The following is a 20,140-nucleotide window of genomic DNA, read 5'->3' as shown; positions in this document are numbered from 1 at the left end:
AGAAAGTTGGGTGCAAGTGGCAAGTGTTATCCAGAATATCTACGAACCAGAAACCTCGGACACCGTCATGCAAGCCGCGGATACATAAGACATCGTCGTGTACGTCAAGAATTCCTCGTCTTTGCTGCAGCTATAATAAGGGCTCGTGCACACTAATTCGATAAAGCATTTAGGCAAACTTCGTAAAACCTCCTACCCATTCCTTTTCCTTTAACCGCAAACTTAAAACATTCCTTGTATATATAAAAATTTCACGAGGGCTCATCGAATTACAAATGAAAGAAATTCAATTCCATGCCAATACCAATTTCTACGAGTTCTCGGCTCTTACAGGCTGTCGCTCGTGTAATTGTCGAACAATCCTATGAAAGTTTTCCAAGAACTAAGTCTCGAGCGTTGCTCGCATTATCGAGACCTTCGCCATTCTCTCGCGATCGGTGTGCACGAACCCTAGGTCCGTCGCGCGGCGAATTTAGAACGCAACAAGAAGAAACCGCGTGCGCGCGGGCGACATGGCTAAGAAACGGAGGGAAAAAAAGGCCAGAGAAGGAGGAAAAGAAATTGTTGGACGGAACGTGGCGCAAGTACCTCATTGGTGGAACCGTGACCGTTCATCTTGCCGTCACCTCTGGTATCCCATTACCGGTCTGCGGCGAAACGCTCCAAGGATCGTTCACCTTCTCGCATCGGTTCTCGAAAATGGCGCATCTCACTTCCTTCGCATTGTCCACCTCGTCGCCGTCTCTCTCTTTTCGTGGTTCTCCAATGTCCAAGCTTCTCCCTTCGTACAATTCGTACCTGACGGACCACTCTCGATTTTCGTTAGGCTGGTCAACGCCGGTCAAGGTCACGGCACGATCGACGCCGTTACTAATTTCGCGCGAGTGTTCCTGGGTTCGACGACCCTCCTCCCCATGCTTCTTTCGCTCGTGCCTGCTTCGCACACGACACCGTTTCAGGAATTTTATCGCGAGATCGATCCAACGTTCGATTATACAGCCTCTGTAACCGCCTCGACACTGAAATCGTCTATCCGAGACAGCTACACACAGCTTCCTCGACCAGCAGGTTCCGGCACGTCACTTCACTTAACCGATCGTAAAATGTTTAGACTCGACGTGTCTCGGAATCGTGTTATACTTCGATTCGTATAAACATTTTAAAGTACGAAGATATCTTTCGAGTTAATGGTAAAATTCGATTCCCCGAGCAACCTTGAACGATCTTAAAAAGAATTCGAAGGATTTAGGCGGTATATATGAGCGAGATGATCACTGGACGAGTTTTTACGTTATCGATCGCGATAGATGCAAGGGACGGTGGAATAGGAAATCCTCGATGGATCGAGCAACGGCAACGAATCGATCTTTCCCACGTCCTTCGCGTTGGAGCGCTGTTCGCGGACTGGAGAGCTCCGCATCGCGCGTGCACGGAGCCCATCGCTATCGCCGCAGGTAGACACCCCACCAAATACACGGAGACCGGCAAGAAAATTTGTGGTCGAATCTTAACAACCCGCTGTTACACCGACGACGTTAAGAATTATATACGAGCACTTCCTGATTTATCGTCGGGCAACACCGTCGCGAATATATTTATATCGTAATGTATAGACAGCAACGGGCTTATTTATCGGGCGTTCGTTACCGCCGACAAATAATTCACGCTTCGGCGGCGGCTAATGTGCCCGATACCTACGACACAGGAGGAAAATTGGATTTTCGAGGAAGCTTGTTAACCCTTCGTTGCGCGCGTTTTACTTTCACGCCGGTACACGACCGTGTAGTAGATTATGGCGCGTAAACTCTCCTAAACTTTACGGTTAATTGAAACAGAAACTTCTGTTGATCTCTCCGTTGAACATTTTAATTATCAATTCGCGCGAACGACGATAATAATCGTGAATATAAATTATTCTTTCGAATATTAAAGATTAAGTTTAATAATCTTCAAAGAAGATATTGTGATTTTGATATTTGATCACGATTTTCGATAGATTGTTTTGTCGGTAATGTAGAGTTTCAGAAATATTCACGTAATACGAAGATCCAGTTTGTAGCTAGTTACATATTCATCTATCAGTTTGTTGGCGCCGTTACTAGGCAACGAAAGAAACATAAATTCATTCTACTGATCGATCGACACGCGAGCTTTGTGGTAGACAGTCTCCGCGTAGTTCTCAGATAATTTTAATTACAGTAGAATTTCGTTGACGCGAGCCTGTCACAGAGTAAGCGGTTTATATAATTTTCCAGATATACCGTTAAAACGCGGACTAAATTCATAATAGCGTTACTTATTCGCTATTTATCATGAAAGAAACGTTCTCTGTGTTTTTTGCTTCGTAAAATCCATATCTAACAGCCATCTATATGTAGGAGACTATTTAGAGTTACAATTCTTTTGAAAATGATTGTACTGGCGTTGTACATACACGATAATTACCTCCATGTAACATTAGATAGTGTTTGTTTCTGTATATACACAGACTTATAGAATAATGATTTCATCGTTTGAGCTGTTGAAGTGCAAGTGTTATCATACTCACTACACATTCGTAAAATTAATTTTACGTTCGAATAAGTAGAGTTCATAGAAACAAAATTCTACTATAATCGATAATAAAACCGCTCAAAAATCATCTTAGAAAATAACGAGAAGTCTGTTAAATTTCCAATTTTTCAAAAATTTCTCTGTAATTTACGATCGTTTATGTCGCACTTGTTTCAAGAAGTAAACTTATTATTCTTCTGAAAGGTTCAATTAATTTGTACCGTCATAGTTATTCAATTATTTTGTGGACTATTGGTATAACTATTTGTTATAATCAAAGGGTCAACGACCCAACAGTAGAATCGACGCTTAGCGTGTCCCACGTTCGGCCGAATCGAGAAACACGCGAGATAAGGATAATTTCTTGCATAATGGCAATAGATCAATGGCAGAAGAATACGTATAAGCGTGTCGCCGTGAATTCCGCCTATTTTCGCGACACGCGACACACTCAAACGCGGAGGTTATTAGTCATTAGGCAACCAACGTTGGCTGACCGCCGTAGCCAATGTCACGACACCGCGGGACGTTCTTTTCGTTCGTCACATACATCTAATGTCTCGTCTTGCCGCGTCTTCGATCCTCCTGTTCGATCTTCGTCTTTTCTTCGTTCGATCAATAGCTCAGACTCCGCACCGAATACCGTTACAGCCCTCGCACGCGATCGCATCGATTTTCCTTCCGCGATTCCGAAACGTACGCGACCAACCGCGAGGTGATTACTCTTGAAAATCTAAGTGGAATAACACGGTGTCGTATCGCCTTTGTCTCGAAAATTCGCCTCGAAATACGAACGAAGCCGAATTCCAATTAATTTCTTGCTCCTGGAATTATTTAAGGTGTTCTAGTTTCCAAAGCATCTCTCGATGCAATCTAAGCTTCTATTCGAGATCTTAATAGTATCGATTGGTAGTATACAGAGGATTTCGAAATTGCTTTTAAAACACCTGCGAGCGTTCGGTTTAATCAAAGTATCTTGCAGTAGAACGAGACCGTATCGTGTCAGGCTTCTTTTCTTCGAAAAAGTTTGTGTTCTTCTTGAGTACACTCGTGTTAAAAGTATTCATTTGCATTTGTAAGTAGAAAGTTTGTACATAATTTGAAAATGATAATTTTTGCCAGTATAGTCAAAATGAAGGAGCCAGTGTGTCTATGTAGTGATAAGAACGACGATCGATGTGTTGTCTCGAGATTATTTCAAATCCCCCGACATGGAGGAAGGTGTTTAACTCAACCCAATTCAACTCTAATTTAAGTTTATACTACGGATGCTAGGAGTATTCGCCAGAATCGCATACGGAAATTCCAATTTTCTTCTACACCTACTTCGAGCGTTCTCCTTAATCAAGCATCGTCCTCGTTCTCGTCACCTCTCCTATTCATCTTTGTTTCTTAAATCAACACCGGCAAACAATCCAGCATTCATCAGGAACAAGGGTATCAAGGTGGATCATATCCGAGCTGCTGATGATGCATCAGCTCTCGGGAGCGCGCAACGTGGCGAAAGAAAATAAAGAGAAAGGAGATAAAGAGACGATGTATCAGAGGCACAGAGCCGACCTGTCTCTAGTCCTGTCCACGGAAACAATGGTGTATTACTAATCCTGGACTCTTCCCTTTTAGACCCCATTCTTCACTTTGAAAATTCCTTCTGGCTTCCCTCTGTGTTTTCCTCTCTGAATTTTCATACCGCCTCCTCCCCTTGGAAAACTTTCCCTCGTTCTCTGTGCTCTTCCTGTTCATTACACGGCGGCCTCGCGTTCAATGCAAAAGAACGACGAGCAGCTTAATATCGACGTTGCACCTGGGCGCATCTCGACGATCGAATCCCGCGAAGAAAGGAAGAAACAAGAAACAGACGAGATGGAAGAAGAAGAAGAAGGGAGAGAACGCAGTGAGAAGCGGGATCAAGCGTTACCCATCGTCTGGTTTCCCCGGTTCTTGCTAGCTGTTTACAATCGTGGAAGGCCGAGGTGGTGGTACACACCGTGCTAGCACCAGGTATGGTAGCCACGACTTTCGTACTTGGCGAGGACGAGATGTGACCACGGTTTACAACGGTGGACGGTCGATGCACCTCGCGACTTCCACAACCCGTACACAAGCCTCCGCCGTGTATCCCGGTGTCTAGAGAAGGCTCGGGCTAACTAAAAGGACTTGGACATTCAGCTTAGAGCCGCTGCTCTTCCTCGGTGCTACCAGTTCACCGCAAAAATGACCAAGTTTGTAGGAGAACGAGTACGTTCTCGTGACTTCAGCAAATTACCTAATTCGCGACATACTGATCCCTTTACATAATTTGGAAACCAGCCACAGGACGATGGAGGAAATAAACGTTGATCAGGAACTTTGGCAATGTTCACCGAGGGAAGATTTGTTAACGGGCCCTGTTTAGCTCCGGAAATTTACGGCGGTGCTAGAGTTTTGAACAGTCGAGAGTGGTCGATGTTAGCACGAGTTTCGGCGAAATTAACGAACGAAAGGCGGTGCAAAGAATGGAGGAGAGTCGCGGCGACCTTCAATGTCAAGGAAACATCTGGCCTCTCCATATTCGACGAACGATGTCGTTCGTTAGCTCGTTCCAGCGGTTCTCAGCCTCGACTGGCGCAGGAATTCTAGGAGAAATGGTGTTACAGTAAACGATGATATCAATACCTTCCTAGCACATACCAAGGCGTATCTTGAGATAGGCGGCACGATATATGGGTTGTTCGTATGACTATACGGTAGCGTTATATTACATGAGACTCTGGACAGTAGTACTTTCTTACCAATTATATTTTGCAAGAATTTTTATCTGCGATTAAATGAGAAATAAGATGTGGCGTTCTATATATTGTAATACGATTACAATTACTAACATTTGGAGAACTTTATCTTCTACAATATTAGGTTTTACTTTTAAAAGCCAAAGAGAAACTTCTATGTCTCTAAACACAAAACAATTATGTGATTCTAGTAATGCAATTCTATTAATTCTTCAAATTTAATTGCTAAAACTGCAGTCATTCAGAAATTTAATTTCTTTACACTGGATTCTTTCAAAAAGCGATTGCAACAAGATCTTCAGCAAGTGTCTATATCTCGACTAATCGTCAGAATTATTCATGTCTTTTTCGCCTTTATCATCTGTATGTATCTCTCTTGTTTTCTCTTTCGTACACCAGTGTAGCACATAATGCCTGTTAAATTCCTGTTAAATAAATAAATGCCTGTTAAAATTGTCTGTTAATTCTTATTATTGGTAATTATACTATAAAATTAATGAATATATAGGTGACATTCCACGTATGTTTCATGCATCATGTGAACATTTATTGCTATATCGCTGTTTCGAGAATAAAAAGTAGCAACTGTTTCTTGGTACCGCGAGTCCAACAAATTGTATCATACTGTCATCCAAAGGGTGATGTTCCACGATACCGCGAACAGGGACTTCTAGATGACACGAGCACGTGACAACTCGTGGAAGGAAGACTGCCCACAGCCTCGAATTTCAAAACGTCTAGAGAGAAGAAACGTGACCTACGCGGAATTCTTCTAAGGAACGAAAGGAGCGGTTAGCTTTTGTGCCTCCATGATGGGGCAATAAGACTGTTTCGTGGCATGGTCTGGCAACTTTAATAAGCCTAAATCCTGGAACGATCCATGAGATCATGGAACATAGGAAGAAGATCGATGGTTCGATAAACTGGTAGGATATTGTGCACCCAATCGTGTATCTCCCATTAACCTCCATGTTTCTACTCGTTAATATCGGGAAATAGCATTCGAATCGCCAATTAGACTGAAATTGTAATCTTTTTAACCTGCGTTTGGGCCAACTGGATATTCGAGTATTACCGACTTTCCACTGCTGGCGATCGTGGCCAATAATCCGTCCAAATGATCCCTAATTAAACTTAATACCTTCTCTCTGTCTCGTTTTATTCTCTCTCTCTCTTTCTCTCTCTATCTCCGTCTCGATCGAAATGTCATACCAGTCTCCGTCGCTAATTGCCCGGCAACGGTGACAAGCTTTTGGCGAAAGTCACGCGCGCCAGAGACAACACTATCGAGCGATGTAACGTGTGTCGACTTGTTAAACGTTAATCGTACGAAGACGTATAACTGTCTACCTTCACCGTAGGCCGGCCCTCAATCCGATCCAAACAGAACAAAGTCTTCCTCCGGTAATGGAAGCTCTCGACGAAATAGACGTATCAAAGGGATCGAGCCGACCGTTTTGTTCGCGGTGTGCCACAAAACCTTCGTAACAAACGACGTCTCGCCACTTACAGAAGGAAGTCGTGCTCTCCTACTGTCTCGGGCACGTTCTCCTTCACTTCCATCGTTCATCCTTCCGTTCTTCTTCGTGTCCACGCGTTCACAACACACATATGTGTATTAACCTGTATGTATACTGTATATGTATCTTTATTTGTGTATTTGATTCTGCATGTATTCCTACATGCATCCTTTATGTATCTCTTTATGACTGTGTATGTATCGCTACGTGTGTATTACAGCGTATATATACTTACGTATGTGTCTTTATTGTGCTTGTAAGTGTATGACTGTGCATCTATAGCTATGTTTTCCTTTGTATGTGTGTGTATGATCAACCTGTGTGAATGTGTACGTATGACCAAGCCACGGTTCCGTGCCAGGTTGTTGGACGCTCGTGTTGAAGCGAGTGTGACACAGGAGCACTTCAAGATACGAAGAAGGTAAGGTAAGTAAAGCTCGTGCCCTGCCCGGTGACTGAACCCACACCGTGTGTTTCACACAGAGACAATTGATTCTGTCTCGGCCTATTCTCACACGAACATACACGGATTTATTTGGTACTGTGTATCTGTAGCATCGACAAAGACTTCGGGGTACCGAGAATCTCATCGACCAGGCTCCATCGGTAGAGTGCTCGAATTAAGATGCATCTACTAAGTGGCATCTCTTCTACGACGCGGTTCTTCTCGGTTGATCGCTTCCGGTTTCGCGAAACCAGACACGTATACGTCGTTGATACTCGTCGCTCGAAAAATTCCTCCGATGGATTGGCTCGATCCGACGACTTTGCTCGTTCAAGAACGTTTTGTTGGACGTGCTCGTAGCACACAGCAGATTTGTTTGAGTACCAGGAAGTACGAACCAGAACCCGTGCACGGTACGGAGAGGCTCTTCGTGTACGGGCAAGAGCTCTCCAGGTATCCACTCTGTCACAAAGTTTCCGAGAAGACGTTGCCTGATCGTGAACGTACACTAATTCGTGAGAAACGATGAACGAGGGGCGATCTAATTGTCGGTCGCTCGGATGAAATTTTACGAAACGTGCAGAGAAAATATGTTTACTCACCTTGTCCTCGCAGGTTTTGTGGCAGATGTACTTGCAAACTGAAAATGAAGAAGGTATTTTAATAATACTGTCATATTTTTGTGTTTCTTTTGTGGCACGTTGATAAAGATAAAATTAAAAAATGCTTACGAAGTATTTTATAAAATGTGGATTCAGTAGAAAAGAATTAATATAAAAAAGAAATATGCAATATCCTGTAGGAAGCTATTTAAGACTAGACCAGACTCAAATCGATCGACGTTCAAATTTCCCTCCACTTTTTCACGCACCACGCTTTTTTACCATACACAGCTCCGACAGAACTACCGACTGAACCCTTTCAGGCCACTAGAGCGAGCAAACCGCAGGGAATGAACTTATCGACTCACCTCTGCAGCACGACGCCTGTTTGATCACCGCCTGATGGCACAAATGGCACGGACGCGGCTTGCGCAACTGTTTCGTACGGAACACGTGACATTGCGGCTCGAACTCGCTCTGAAATCAATCAAAAGGAAGAAATACGATTAATATAATCGATCGTTTCTCAATGAACAAGTAAAAGAGAATGCCGCGTCTAAAACTTATCTCTGAACATGCCACAGACACGTTCCCATGTTTCCTTTTTCCAGGGATTTTTTCAGCAACTTTAATTAGTGGATAAGGACCTCTTCACTGGCTAGTTTCAATGAGGTCTAGACGGTCTAAATGAAGCGCCTGTTCAACGTTGCCTTCATCGCCGGCAAAAACTCTTTCTTCCACTTGAAATTATTATTCATGAGTCGAGTGGTATTTCAAACTGTACATAGTGAAGAAATTCGTCCAGACGGTCGCACGGAAAACGACGACAAAGATGAAAAAGAAGAAGGAGAAGAAGACGAAAAAGAAGTTTCACCAACTTTCTAGCCTCGCCGCAGTGTGTAATTGTTGTCTCTAGTCGTTTCGACTCGACGCTCAATCTGTTAACAGCGCATAAGCGAATGCACCACGCTATCCAAAGAGGCGGTTCGCAAAGTTATGCGCAAATAATCGCCCGGAGTGTTTGCGATCCAGCGATGCGCGGGTTCCGATTACAAACACGCAACGCTCGTCTCTTCCCTGGGAAGCGGATACCTCGCGCTTTCACCGGCTTCGTCGCCGATCGATCGATCGATCGATCGATGAATTCGCAGAAAGCAATTCCGTGGATCCGAGCCAAATTTTGCGTACCGCCACGTCGGTTGTAAGCGACGGCTGCTTGACGATTCCCCTCGTCGCGGCGGGATAATTCAATCGGCTTTCACGGGAATACGATCGTAAGTAACGATAACGCAACGAAGAAGAACCGCTCGTGCATTTTCACGGATTATTCGTCGTGAGTTTCGATCGCTTCTTCGATCGTTAAGTGGCTTAGCGGGTGGCGGGCCGCGTTGGAATGCGCGTAAGGAGAATAAGAACAGCTTGGTCAGACTGCTTAGTCAGACTATTCTGCCAGACTGCATCGCGCTAATCTTTGACATATTTTTGTTATTATTATTAACAGACGAGCAGAAGCGGCAATTTTGTAGATGAAACTACACAGGAAACAAACGAAAGTTTTAATATAACGCTCCATGAAACGCAAAGGCGTATAACTCAATATAATTTTTAAATGCCAACAATATTAATACGTATTTATGATATTAATCTGCAAATGAACCTCGACTCGAATTAACGAATCATTTGTTTTTTTTTTTTTTGAGAATTGAACATTAATCGCGAAATTAAGAAATTCTAATTAGAAAGTGGAGTTGATCAATGTTTTTTTTGAGAGACTGATTTATTTCGAATTCTGTAGAACGCGAAATCACTCGAATCAGCTGTTTGCTAACAAATCTCAGGAATTCTGCGAGAGAGGAATTCTTCAGCTATTAGAAAGTTGTGAAAATCGTCAGTGATCAAAAGACATATACATTAACCAAACCCACATATGAATTTTCATATAAATTATCGCGAGGACACTGAAAAGACAGGACGAATTTGTGTTATAATCCAACATTAGGATTTGCTATTTTCCTCACAACAAAGTTGATCATCTTGATTACTATTCAGCTCTAGTGATTGAAATTCCTCTTTTTTCACTTACAACCTTACCAAAGAGTTTACAAATTGATTAAAAGAATCCTTTGCCTTACAGCAATATAGATTTCAGTTCTGTTTTCCACTCTCTTCATATCCAATTTATCCAAAGTACTCGATATATCTAATTGGTTATGAATATACCAATCAGAAGTAGAGAGTGAATTAAGCTTAAGGTTCCCTATAGCTTAATGAAATTCGAATTTACGAGTAGCCTAGAAAGCAAGATTCTTTCTATCGATTTCCAGCGAACGATAATTACAGCGAATATTTCTGTGTCATTGGTTTCACGCAGTCTGCAATTAACCCAATAGCAAACCGCACGCAACATCGGCCTAGCATTCCACGCACATTCCCATGTTTTCCTTATCTCACACAACCTTTATCTTCTCGTTCTTTGATCGATCGTGTTCTCTATAATCTAAATCCAAACCAACTCGATTCAAGTTTCAGGAGAATAACAGAATTCCTTCGAACATTAATACGACAATGTTCGCTGAACTTGCCGCTTCGATAATACTAATCGATGAAAATCCAATATTCTATTGCCGCTCAATGTGCCCGCTTTATCGTGGCAAAGTTTGCCATAGTTGCGTCGGCATCGAGAACGTAGACATAGATTGTAAAATACCGCGCCATTAAGAGGCTGTAATATTTCGTAATTATCAGTTTTATCGGGCAGCCACGAGTCACACCGGTTGAATTATTGTGACTCGACAAATGCGTTCGCCAATGCACGGAGGCGGAAGAACGAGCTTCCTTATTGGTTACTGTATGCAAAAGCTCGGCTGCGTTCGCTGTATCGTAAACGTAGTCACGCAGCTTCCATTCTTCTTCGCGTTCCCCTTGTATTTCTTCCTTTTCATCTTTTTTACGAAACAGTGAATCGTGTTTCTGTATTAGATCGTTTGGTTGATATACATCTTTGCATTTGTCGAAATCTTTCGTTCGTTCGATAGTACGCGCCACACCGTTGGAGTAATATTATTGGTCGGCTATAAACGTCTTGAAATATTTGAGATAAATTACGTTTCTCATGGGTATCCTCTATTTTGTACATTTTCTTACGCAACTTTATTATCCGCCTCCTATTTCATAGAGAAGAAATTAACCATTGGATATTAATTATAGTTTGACTACTAATGAAAGAGCCCGGAGACCACCATGGACTTCATTCTATTGAATAACAAACTATGATCAATTAAGATGGAAATTACCTAGCGATGGGTGAATAATTTCGTTCGTTATCCAGCTAATCGATCTTTGACAAAAATCCAGAGGGTTTCCACTGATCGGTTAATAATTGACGTTCTGCGGAATCCCGATGCTACTTAATTTTACCCATCCCGGTTCGTAATGATGATTTATCATCCGTATGGTCGTATAGCCGTATAGCATTGATGATAAAAACAATACGTTCTTTCCCGTCGATGTACAATTTCACGGTAACTTAATTCTATCTTGTCGACGTTGCTCGGTGCTTGTACACGTATCTCAGTAACTAATTGCCGGATTCATTAGCGAGACTGACCTTTGATGCTCGCGAATAGCCATCGTCATTGATCACGTACGATTAATTGATCTTTAATCCTCGAGGAAACCCATTGAAATCCCTGGATCGCCGGCTATCTCGCTGGTTAGTCAGTCAACTTTCTTACTCCTCTACCTTTCTCCTCGAGAATATATCCTACCACCTCGAGGTCGAGGTCGACGCTGACCCGCGGTTCGTATTTTATTCCCGCCAACACGATTGAAACGCAATAATGCCCGTCTCGACTTTAGGTACGCGAAACGATTACGGCGCGACAGAACGAGGCTGGAATTTTATTCGAACCCCGAGGTGAGACAGGATTTCGTACGGAATATCGAGGATCAACAGGCTAACTGGAATTTTAATAGCTCGGATACTACAATCACGCTGCTTTGGTACAGAAAAAGAAAAAAAATGCAAGGCAAACTGAAACGATCGAAAATTGATGAAAAACTTCGTTTCGAGGTCTTTAGTTAATTTCTTTGGTCACTCCGTCCAATTGAAGGTAACATATTTAAGAAATGGGAAATGTTAATTAAGAATGTAGGATTAATTTGATAAATTTTAGGAAAATAAAGGACGGAGCAATGGGCATTTGGGGAAAACGAGGGTTAAGTAAAATGGAAATTTTGGGAAACAGCAGTCTTGAAATATGAGAAACCGGGAAATGACACATTTTGCGAAATGAAGAATAAGCAAATGAAAATATTTTACAAAATGTATATGCCAGAAGGCTTTGGAATTTCTTTCCCCGATGAACTGCGTTACCGAATGTCAGCGTTAAATCTTCAGTATTTACAGCGAACACAGTCATCCAATATTTGTCACATTTAGTTCAGAAAACGGTATAATACAAAAGACAGGTGATACGTGAAGAATGCTGATGATCGTCGCAATACGAAGAACATACACTTCGTATATCTCTTGACAGACCCTAAAACGGAACAATTTTTGGTGAAACTACAGCTCGTCAAACGATCCTTTGTAGCCTCGACTATTCGACAATGCCTGGGCAACTCGCTTCTACGGAAAATTGAATTCCGTGGGCGAGTATGGCAAAGGCAAAGCGCGAAAACGCGATAGAACGTGGCGTGGTTTCACGAGAGCGTGACGAACATCGGTAACATTTAGCCTCTCAGTGCGCGACTCTGTTAAAGGAAGATATCGCGTTGTTGTAGTTTCCACGCGGAACAACCAATTCGAATCAAGAGGTTGGGGAAACAAAGAGTAGGTACGAGAAAGAGAGAGGATAGAGAGAGAGAGAGAGAGAGAGAGAGATGAATCCAGAGCGTCCAATTTCCAGCACAGTTGTTAATTAACAGATCGCTATACAGAGTGAGCCATACAAGTGGGACAAGCTATATTCCTTTCTTGATTGATGTTAAGAGGAAATATTCTCTATTATTAAAAAATAAATGGTTAATAGATAAATGATAAAAGAGGAGGACATTTTCACGACCGCATTTTTTGGCGATGATATGTATTTTGTAACTGGACAATATTTTTAAATGGGAACATTCCTTTTTACTTAGGTCGAATCATTTCCTCATTCTACGGAAAAATATACTAAGATAATATGGTCGAAAACTGATTGGTCGAAACGATATTTTAAATTCACTTTCGTAGAGTTTATCTTACGAAAGACCAGGAAAGACGTAACGCATTATTCTTGTACTTTCCTTCATGTTTTCTTTGTCTCTTTTACGACGAATTCTACGAGGTTGGTTAAGATATCTTTTAAATTCATCAATTTTCAACTATGTCGCTTCACTATCGTTTCATGTAGAATGAGGAAATGATTCCTTTAAGGAAGCATGTATATTCCTATTAAAAGAAAAGTGCATTTGCATTTTTCAGTGCATCCTTGCGTTTTAAAAAATATGCAAGAAGTGACATAGTACAAAGATAGATATTACCATAGGAACCAACTTTCCTGTCCGCAACTTTCTGTTATCTGCTGCAAATTCCAAATACATATAACCCGTTCCAATTGCGTGGTTCACCCTGTATGTTTTCTTGTGTGTTCGTGGGCGTGGAACTGACATAGAGAGGTATATATACTCTGACTATCGTCTGGATCGAGTCGAACGGGGTTCAAAGTTCTGCCAGGGATCGAGTCGAGTGGAAATCAAGTGCGTTCCGCTCTCGGGACGATACCGGCCGCCTCTGGTTTGCTATGGTGGTTTTCTGGTGCAAAAGCATGCGGGAAGAGGAGAGAAAGGAGCTCGTCGGTCTCTCGCGGGCTCGAGGAAGGACGAGTGCTCGAACAGAGTCGGCTTTGTCGGGTTGTGTTTGCGCTTTGACTCGAAACACACTTCGGCTCGCATTAACCGGGCGTAGATACATACAAAGAGAGAGACCACGGTCGAGTGCACGCTCAATGTTTTTTCTCCTTCGCTCTTTCGCACGCGCGTCTCCCTGTCCGCCTTTCTGTCTGCCTTTCAAAAGTCTAACTTTTTATCCATCCGCTGGCTGCAGCAGTCAGATATACTACTTTGGTCGGATGATGCACAGGGAAATACGCGGTTTCGCGAGACATTGTCAGCCGAGTGGATCGTTTACCTCCGCGTTGACGTCGTGGTAATGACGTGCGGATGGATCGGAGGTTTCGTGAAAATTACTACAGGGATTTGGCTTGATCTGAGGATTTCTGGATTTAGATGTATAGTTCTCTACAGCGCAGTTACAAAAGAGACTCGAGCGGATATATGTAATAAGTACTAATTAACATATTCACTGCGACACACGTCCACTGAACACACGTACATTCGAGTTGGCACATACTTTCAGATTACGTGTGGTATCGAGTCGAATGTGGCATGTGAACTGAAAATTCCGAAATTGTGAAACAGTATTTCATAACAATTCATATCAAACACATATCTAAAACTCCATAATATAAAAACAGGTATTGTATGAAAATGTTCTGTATAGCTGGGTGCAAAATAAAAATCGGATCCACAGCAAACACGTTAAATCATCTGTATACGTATGGTCGGCCTCTACATTATCCGATTTGAAGATCAAAATGCAAATTATTTAGTAGAATAATAAGAACGTGAAATATATGACACAGCAGTATATATATAGCGAATTGAAAGGATATTAGTTGAAATGGAAGGCAAAGAGCGGAAGCACATATTATTAACCTGAGCAGGCATATCGACAGTTTCACATCTGCAAATAAGATCATATAACATCGCGTGACAGTGAGCGGATGGAATACTTCTTTTGCCTACTACTGTTGTCACAGTATTCTTCGCATTTGGTATCAGAAACGCGAGAGATCTTAACGATGAAAAGAAGAAGCATAGAGAATAGCTGAATTGTCAATAAAAAAAGCAGAGAATATAAACGAAGAAACAGAAGATATGAACAAACGTAAGCTCAAAAATGAAAAAATATTTTAATCTGCGAATTCCTCGTACCAGATGATCTATATAAAACGAAAGAAAGAAAATGCAGAAAAGAAGACTACGGCGACGTAACAAAGCGCCATAAAAGATCAAGGGAAGCTCCAAATACTCGAAGATCTCGGCGCGGAGCATAAATACAAATTTATCGACGCGGAAAAAGGAGAACGAGCGCGTCGCGGAATCATTACAAGGGGACTACTATCGATGAATCGTGAATGCGGGATGCATAGAGAGGAAGAACAGCAGCAGAGCAAGGAGACGAAGAAGACGAAGAAGAAGAAGAAGAAGCAGACTGTGCGCGTCAGTCGATCGAGTTGAAATACGATTTACCGGGGTGGTCTTACGCGATAGAAACGACGCGGAGAGAAAAGAAGAATATAAACGAGGCTAATGCCTTCAATGACAACATCTTTGCGCGGATGATAGAGCGTGCATAGGAAGAGGCTTGTACCATCGAACGACGATGTGTGCACGGTGGCTTTAAGTCCGATGTATGTACTTCCTCGAAAATATCTCTACGATCGCGTTACTTTTCTTGGAAGTCGTGCGTGTAACGGAGCGATGGGAAACGACGGGAAACGACAGAGAAGAACGAAAGGAGAGACGATGAATTATCGAGCCGGCATTCAGAACATCAGAGCCTCGCAGTGTGCTCCAACAAACTGCACGAAAGCGTATGCTTCGCATCAGCTTCGAGTTGCGCGAGTATTATCGCGTCAAAAAGGATGTTAGATCTGTGTCTGAACAGCGTGGTAATTTAATGAAACACAAATCCTACGAACTTCTCGTGCTAGAGAATGAAACTCACGACTCTGAACTGTCTCTTCAGGCTGAAAATATATCACAGATATATTGGGTTAGTGAAAGAGTAATGTCGGTGTTTCATCATACTAACGAAGCCAGTTTCTGATGGTCCATACGTTACAGTTTACAGTAAAATCATTTTAAAAAAAGGGAGTTCTGTATTTATAAAAACACTTGGTCTTCCTCTGTGCTTAAACGTTAGTAGACCGAGTAGTTTTAATAGTTGGACATGGAAGACGATAATGTTTATTCTTGCTTTTTTTAAATTACGTTACATAAAGTTGAGAAAAAGTAAATGCAAGAACTCGAAATTCTTTCTTATTTTCCCTATTTTCCAGGCAGACTATATGTTGTTGTCGATCGTAGCACAGTTATTTAAATAAATGAAATGCAAAGAGATCGATTGAAATATAATATACGGTGAAATATATACAAGTATACAACCTAACCCTAATTTCAGAAAACAAAAAATATTATATAATTGATTAAATAGAATCATAATATCAGCGATGTAATTCGGTTTTGTGGATATAAAACTGGCATTACTTTCCCGTCAGTTCAATACCTTGTCTCGAAAGAATCTGGAAGTTCTCACGAATTTTCAATTCTATGTGCACCCCGATCGTTAGTAATGCTAACGTTAGGGACGTGGTACCAGCAACTTTTTCCGCCAACGATCGCAAATTCCGATCTTCATATGGCACGATTTATAAGTTGAGAAGAACGATTCGAATCTCGTAAGCTTCGATGCCATAAAATTTATCATGGAATTTTGACGCGTGCTCTCGATCGCTGACCAGCGTTCTACCATCGAAAATGGAAATATATTCGAGCACCGTTCTCAGAGAGAATAAATTTTCGACTCTCGTTGCTACGCGCGTGTACGTCGTTCCTTCTCGTTGATTCGAAAGATCGACCTCTCGAAATATCGTTTTCTCTTGTTCGGTTTCAGTTCCCTTTCCGACCACGAAATTTTACCACGCCGTTGGCACCAGGGATTACCAATCAGGACCGTGCCCACCTCGTTCCTTCCCTCCACTTTTATTTCTCTGCTCTCTCGTGTTTTTTATTCGCACGCCGCGCCCGGAATGCCGATGGCCCGGCGCGCGACTCCGACTTTTGTGAGTTATAGTTCTCTGCTCGCAGGCGGAACCGCCGCGATTCTGCATGGTTACGTGCATGCTCGCTTCGTGGCCTGCTTTCGGGGAAAAATTCGCCGAACAAAGCGGTTACGGACGGGTATCGCGATACTCCTGCTCTTTGCAGGGGTATGGCTTTGAAAAGAGGAAAGAATTTCTGACAGAAAATTGTGGTTTCGTGCGTATCGTAGCGGTATGCAACGCAGCTTTCGCAGGTTCGGGAAAACTCGTATATGGATGATAAATAAAATTCGTCTGCAACTTTCTTTGTGAAACATCGTTTTAGAACATTCTCCGCATTATTAATTCGTTACGATAACACAGAACAGTAAGACTCGTGTTGCAATTGCATTGAGAAAATGCTGTTCCTTTATTGATATTTAATAATCGACTCGAAGGTAGTAGATAGACGATTGGACAATTATTATTACTCCAGCCACTCGGAAGCCACACCGATCAAGTTCATAAATTGGAAAGTAAAGAAAAGTATTGACGTTAGGATATTATTTCTTGTTAATTTACCTTGGGATTTGTGATTCCCTGCGCTATCCTTATATGCTAAGTACACTTATGAAAGTGAGGAATTTCTCTCTTGAATAAATTCAACATGTAGTTGGGTAAAAATAAAGGTGCAGTGTAACTTATTATGCATATAATAAAGAACAATAAACGATAATGGAACGGGGAATACATTTCCGATGGATAATAATTCTCGACTAAACACAAAGAGATGTACTTCAAATCGTGACAGTAATATGCCAAGAAATGCGAAAGTAAGCGTACGTCGGGTCAGCTGAATTTAAAGCACGATTGCATTAACATAATCCGACACCTCGGACACAGGGATCAAACGAGAAATCCATTCGAGCTAACCGATGATTTATCCAGCTTCAATCAGAAGATCAATATCCATATAAAAGCGGCAGCTTCTCTATCAATCATCGTTCCCGTTCTTCTGCATCGTTCCACTCCTCGATGCAAAAGAATCGCGAATAGAAAACGATTTCCATCGTGACGAGAAAGACCACCGGTTAACATTGGCTTCCTATTACTCTATCCCTTTCCTTTTCTCCTTTAAACACGATTAAAATCTTCTCTTACGCGAACAGACATTTTTCCCCTTTGGTCACGATGCAACCAAAGATATTATTGACACGGAGTCTCGAATCGCAGACAGCAAAGAGTATCGTGCATCTACGTGGCTAGGCGAGGATAGATCTTGTTGAAAGATCCAGATACACGCCGATAACGGATGCAACGGTGTACTTGACACACCGCGTGAGATTACGTTGCACGTGCAACACGGACGCCCTGGCGATTCAGCATCGCGAGTATAAAACGCGGAACGACGAAGAACCGCCGCCGCCGCCGCCGCCGGTGCTCTGTCTTCCTGCATCGCCGCCACGTTCAACCGGTTCCATCTCGGTCAGATTTTAGCGTGGGAGTGCTCGTGATCATCGCGAATTGAATACACGTGCGTCAACGGCATCTTTGTCCGTCACGTACTTCGTAAATATCAGACGAGCAACTCTTCGAGGTACTTGGAGGACGAACAGAACGGTTCTTCGAATTAAAAAGGGCACGTGGAGTTTTCTACCAAACAAAAATTCCTAGAAAAGATCGGTGCATAAAATGGCTAAATGCGTTTCAAGTTTCGTTACGAAGTTCCTGAATAGCTCGATACCAAATACATTTGGCCGACTAAAAATCATGGTTGCGTTAATCAATAGTTTCGGAACTTGGATTTAGTCATTTCGTTTCTTATAAGTATCATCTTTTTCATTTCATCGATAATTAAGATGTAAGTAGCGAGGAGAACCAATAAACTATTTTTATACGATCTTCAATTATAATTAGATGTTATTGTATTGAATTATATAACTACACGAACAGATGATGTAAATTTCCATTATTATTGAATGTTATTGTATCGCATCCTATAATTACATAAGATGTTTGTTGCTCAATGGACTTAAATGGGTACAGTTTTACTGTATCTTTCCCATTTCCATCAAATAGAAGCCGTTACACATGGTACAAACTTCTGAAACGACCTAATATTTTATAGAAAGATAAGCACTCTCTGTTGGTCGTTAGAACAGAAGGTGATTTGGGAGATTTGGAAAGAAGGAACTCGCAGCGTGAACGCTCAAATTAATCGACTTTCTGCCCGCCTTGCACAATGAACAGCCAATCGTTCAAAGTCAGTGGAACACGCTGTCGCGACGACGAGATAAGAAGCAACGACATCGTCTTGGTTATTCCTCTGCGATCATGTGCTTTTTCTTCACCATGATCGGACTGTCACGCCACCAATGTGTTCGTCATTCATCATGGCAAACTGTGAGAAACTCCCGAATCAGCGACGAGAGTCTTCCCTCCGCGAAAAAGAAAGGATTGCCGAGAGTTTTACGATATCTTGACGCAGACGTTAAACTAATGGGCATTCTTCCTTTTGACGTGGTATTTTACTTTTTGCTAACTCCAATTTTCGAATTCGGAGCTAGGAATTTTCGATGAATTTTCAAAGGATATTCCGATGTTGAGAAAAAACTGGTAACTTCCTTATAAAACTTTCATGGAACTTTATTTTCTGGTTTTACGTGAATTTTCTAAAAATATCTTTAGCTATTTTCTTTTGTATTCAAATATAAAATTATAAATTCTCGCCGAAGTTTAAAGGAGTATCTTGATGCCGTAAAAATAGACGACGCTTGTACTTTGTGATAGTTGAACTTTCGTGCAACTTTATCTTTTGATTAAACAAAGTTTCTAAAAATAATTACTCTACTATTCTCTTCTACTTGTAAAATCTAAATTAGAAAGTTTCGATGAATTTTCAAAAGAGAGAGTAACTTTTAAACGATCCTCGGGAATGTGACAAACGTAACAAACTCGCGAAACTAATTTCATCATCGTTATCGGTTCTATAACGCAGATAATACGGTGACCCGTAAAAGATCAAGAAAAAGTAACGACTGTACGTTGTCTAAGGCAGAAGTAAATCGAGTTCGACAGAAACGTATCAGAGGGAAGATTCCTCATTTCGAAACTATTACTCGATTTGCCCGTAATCCTATTTGGAAGCGGGCCGGATTCGTCGGTTGTGGTTTTACCTAACGATGACAAACGGTCCTGGATTATTTGGCCAATTGTGATTTCCCTGGCCACCGATATACCTTCGAGCTTTCTGGTTACCCGGAGCAGAAATGGACGTAGCCAATAAGCTAACGTTCGGCGTGCAGCGTTGAAAAATGGTAAACGTTGCGCGCGAAAGCGAGTCCTA

General features: G+C 41.9%; 1 protein-coding gene across 7 annotated transcripts in view; it reads right to left on the bottom strand.

Moving 5' to 3' along the window:
- by (focal adhesion protein tensin) overlaps window positions 1-20,140 on the bottom strand; it is a 182,582-nt gene that overhangs the window by 110,169 nt on the left and 52,273 nt on the right. For 6 of the 7 annotated variants that reach the window (XM_069125068.1, XM_069125070.1, XM_069125069.1 and 3 more), the window contains exons 2-3: window positions 8,257-8,365; window positions 7,889-7,926 (exon numbers count right to left, since the gene is read on the bottom strand). In XM_069125068.1, the coding sequence (XP_068981169.1) occupies window positions 7,889-7,926; window positions 8,257-8,365 (147 nt within the window). Of the gene's footprint in view, window positions 1-588; window positions 1,395-7,888; window positions 7,927-8,256; window positions 8,366-20,140 lie in introns of those variants that run through there. The other variant, XM_069125076.1, reaches the window with a different exon arrangement.

This window comes from Bombus flavifrons, chromosome 12 (assembly GCF_040668555.2).
Source record: "Bombus flavifrons isolate JBK064 chromosome 12, iyBomFlav1_principal, whole genome shotgun sequence".
NCBI classification, from domain to species: Eukaryota; Metazoa; Arthropoda; class Insecta; order Hymenoptera; family Apidae; genus Bombus; species Bombus flavifrons.
Note: the sequence above shows the minus strand (reverse complement) of the source record. Positions and strands in the feature narration are given on the sequence as shown.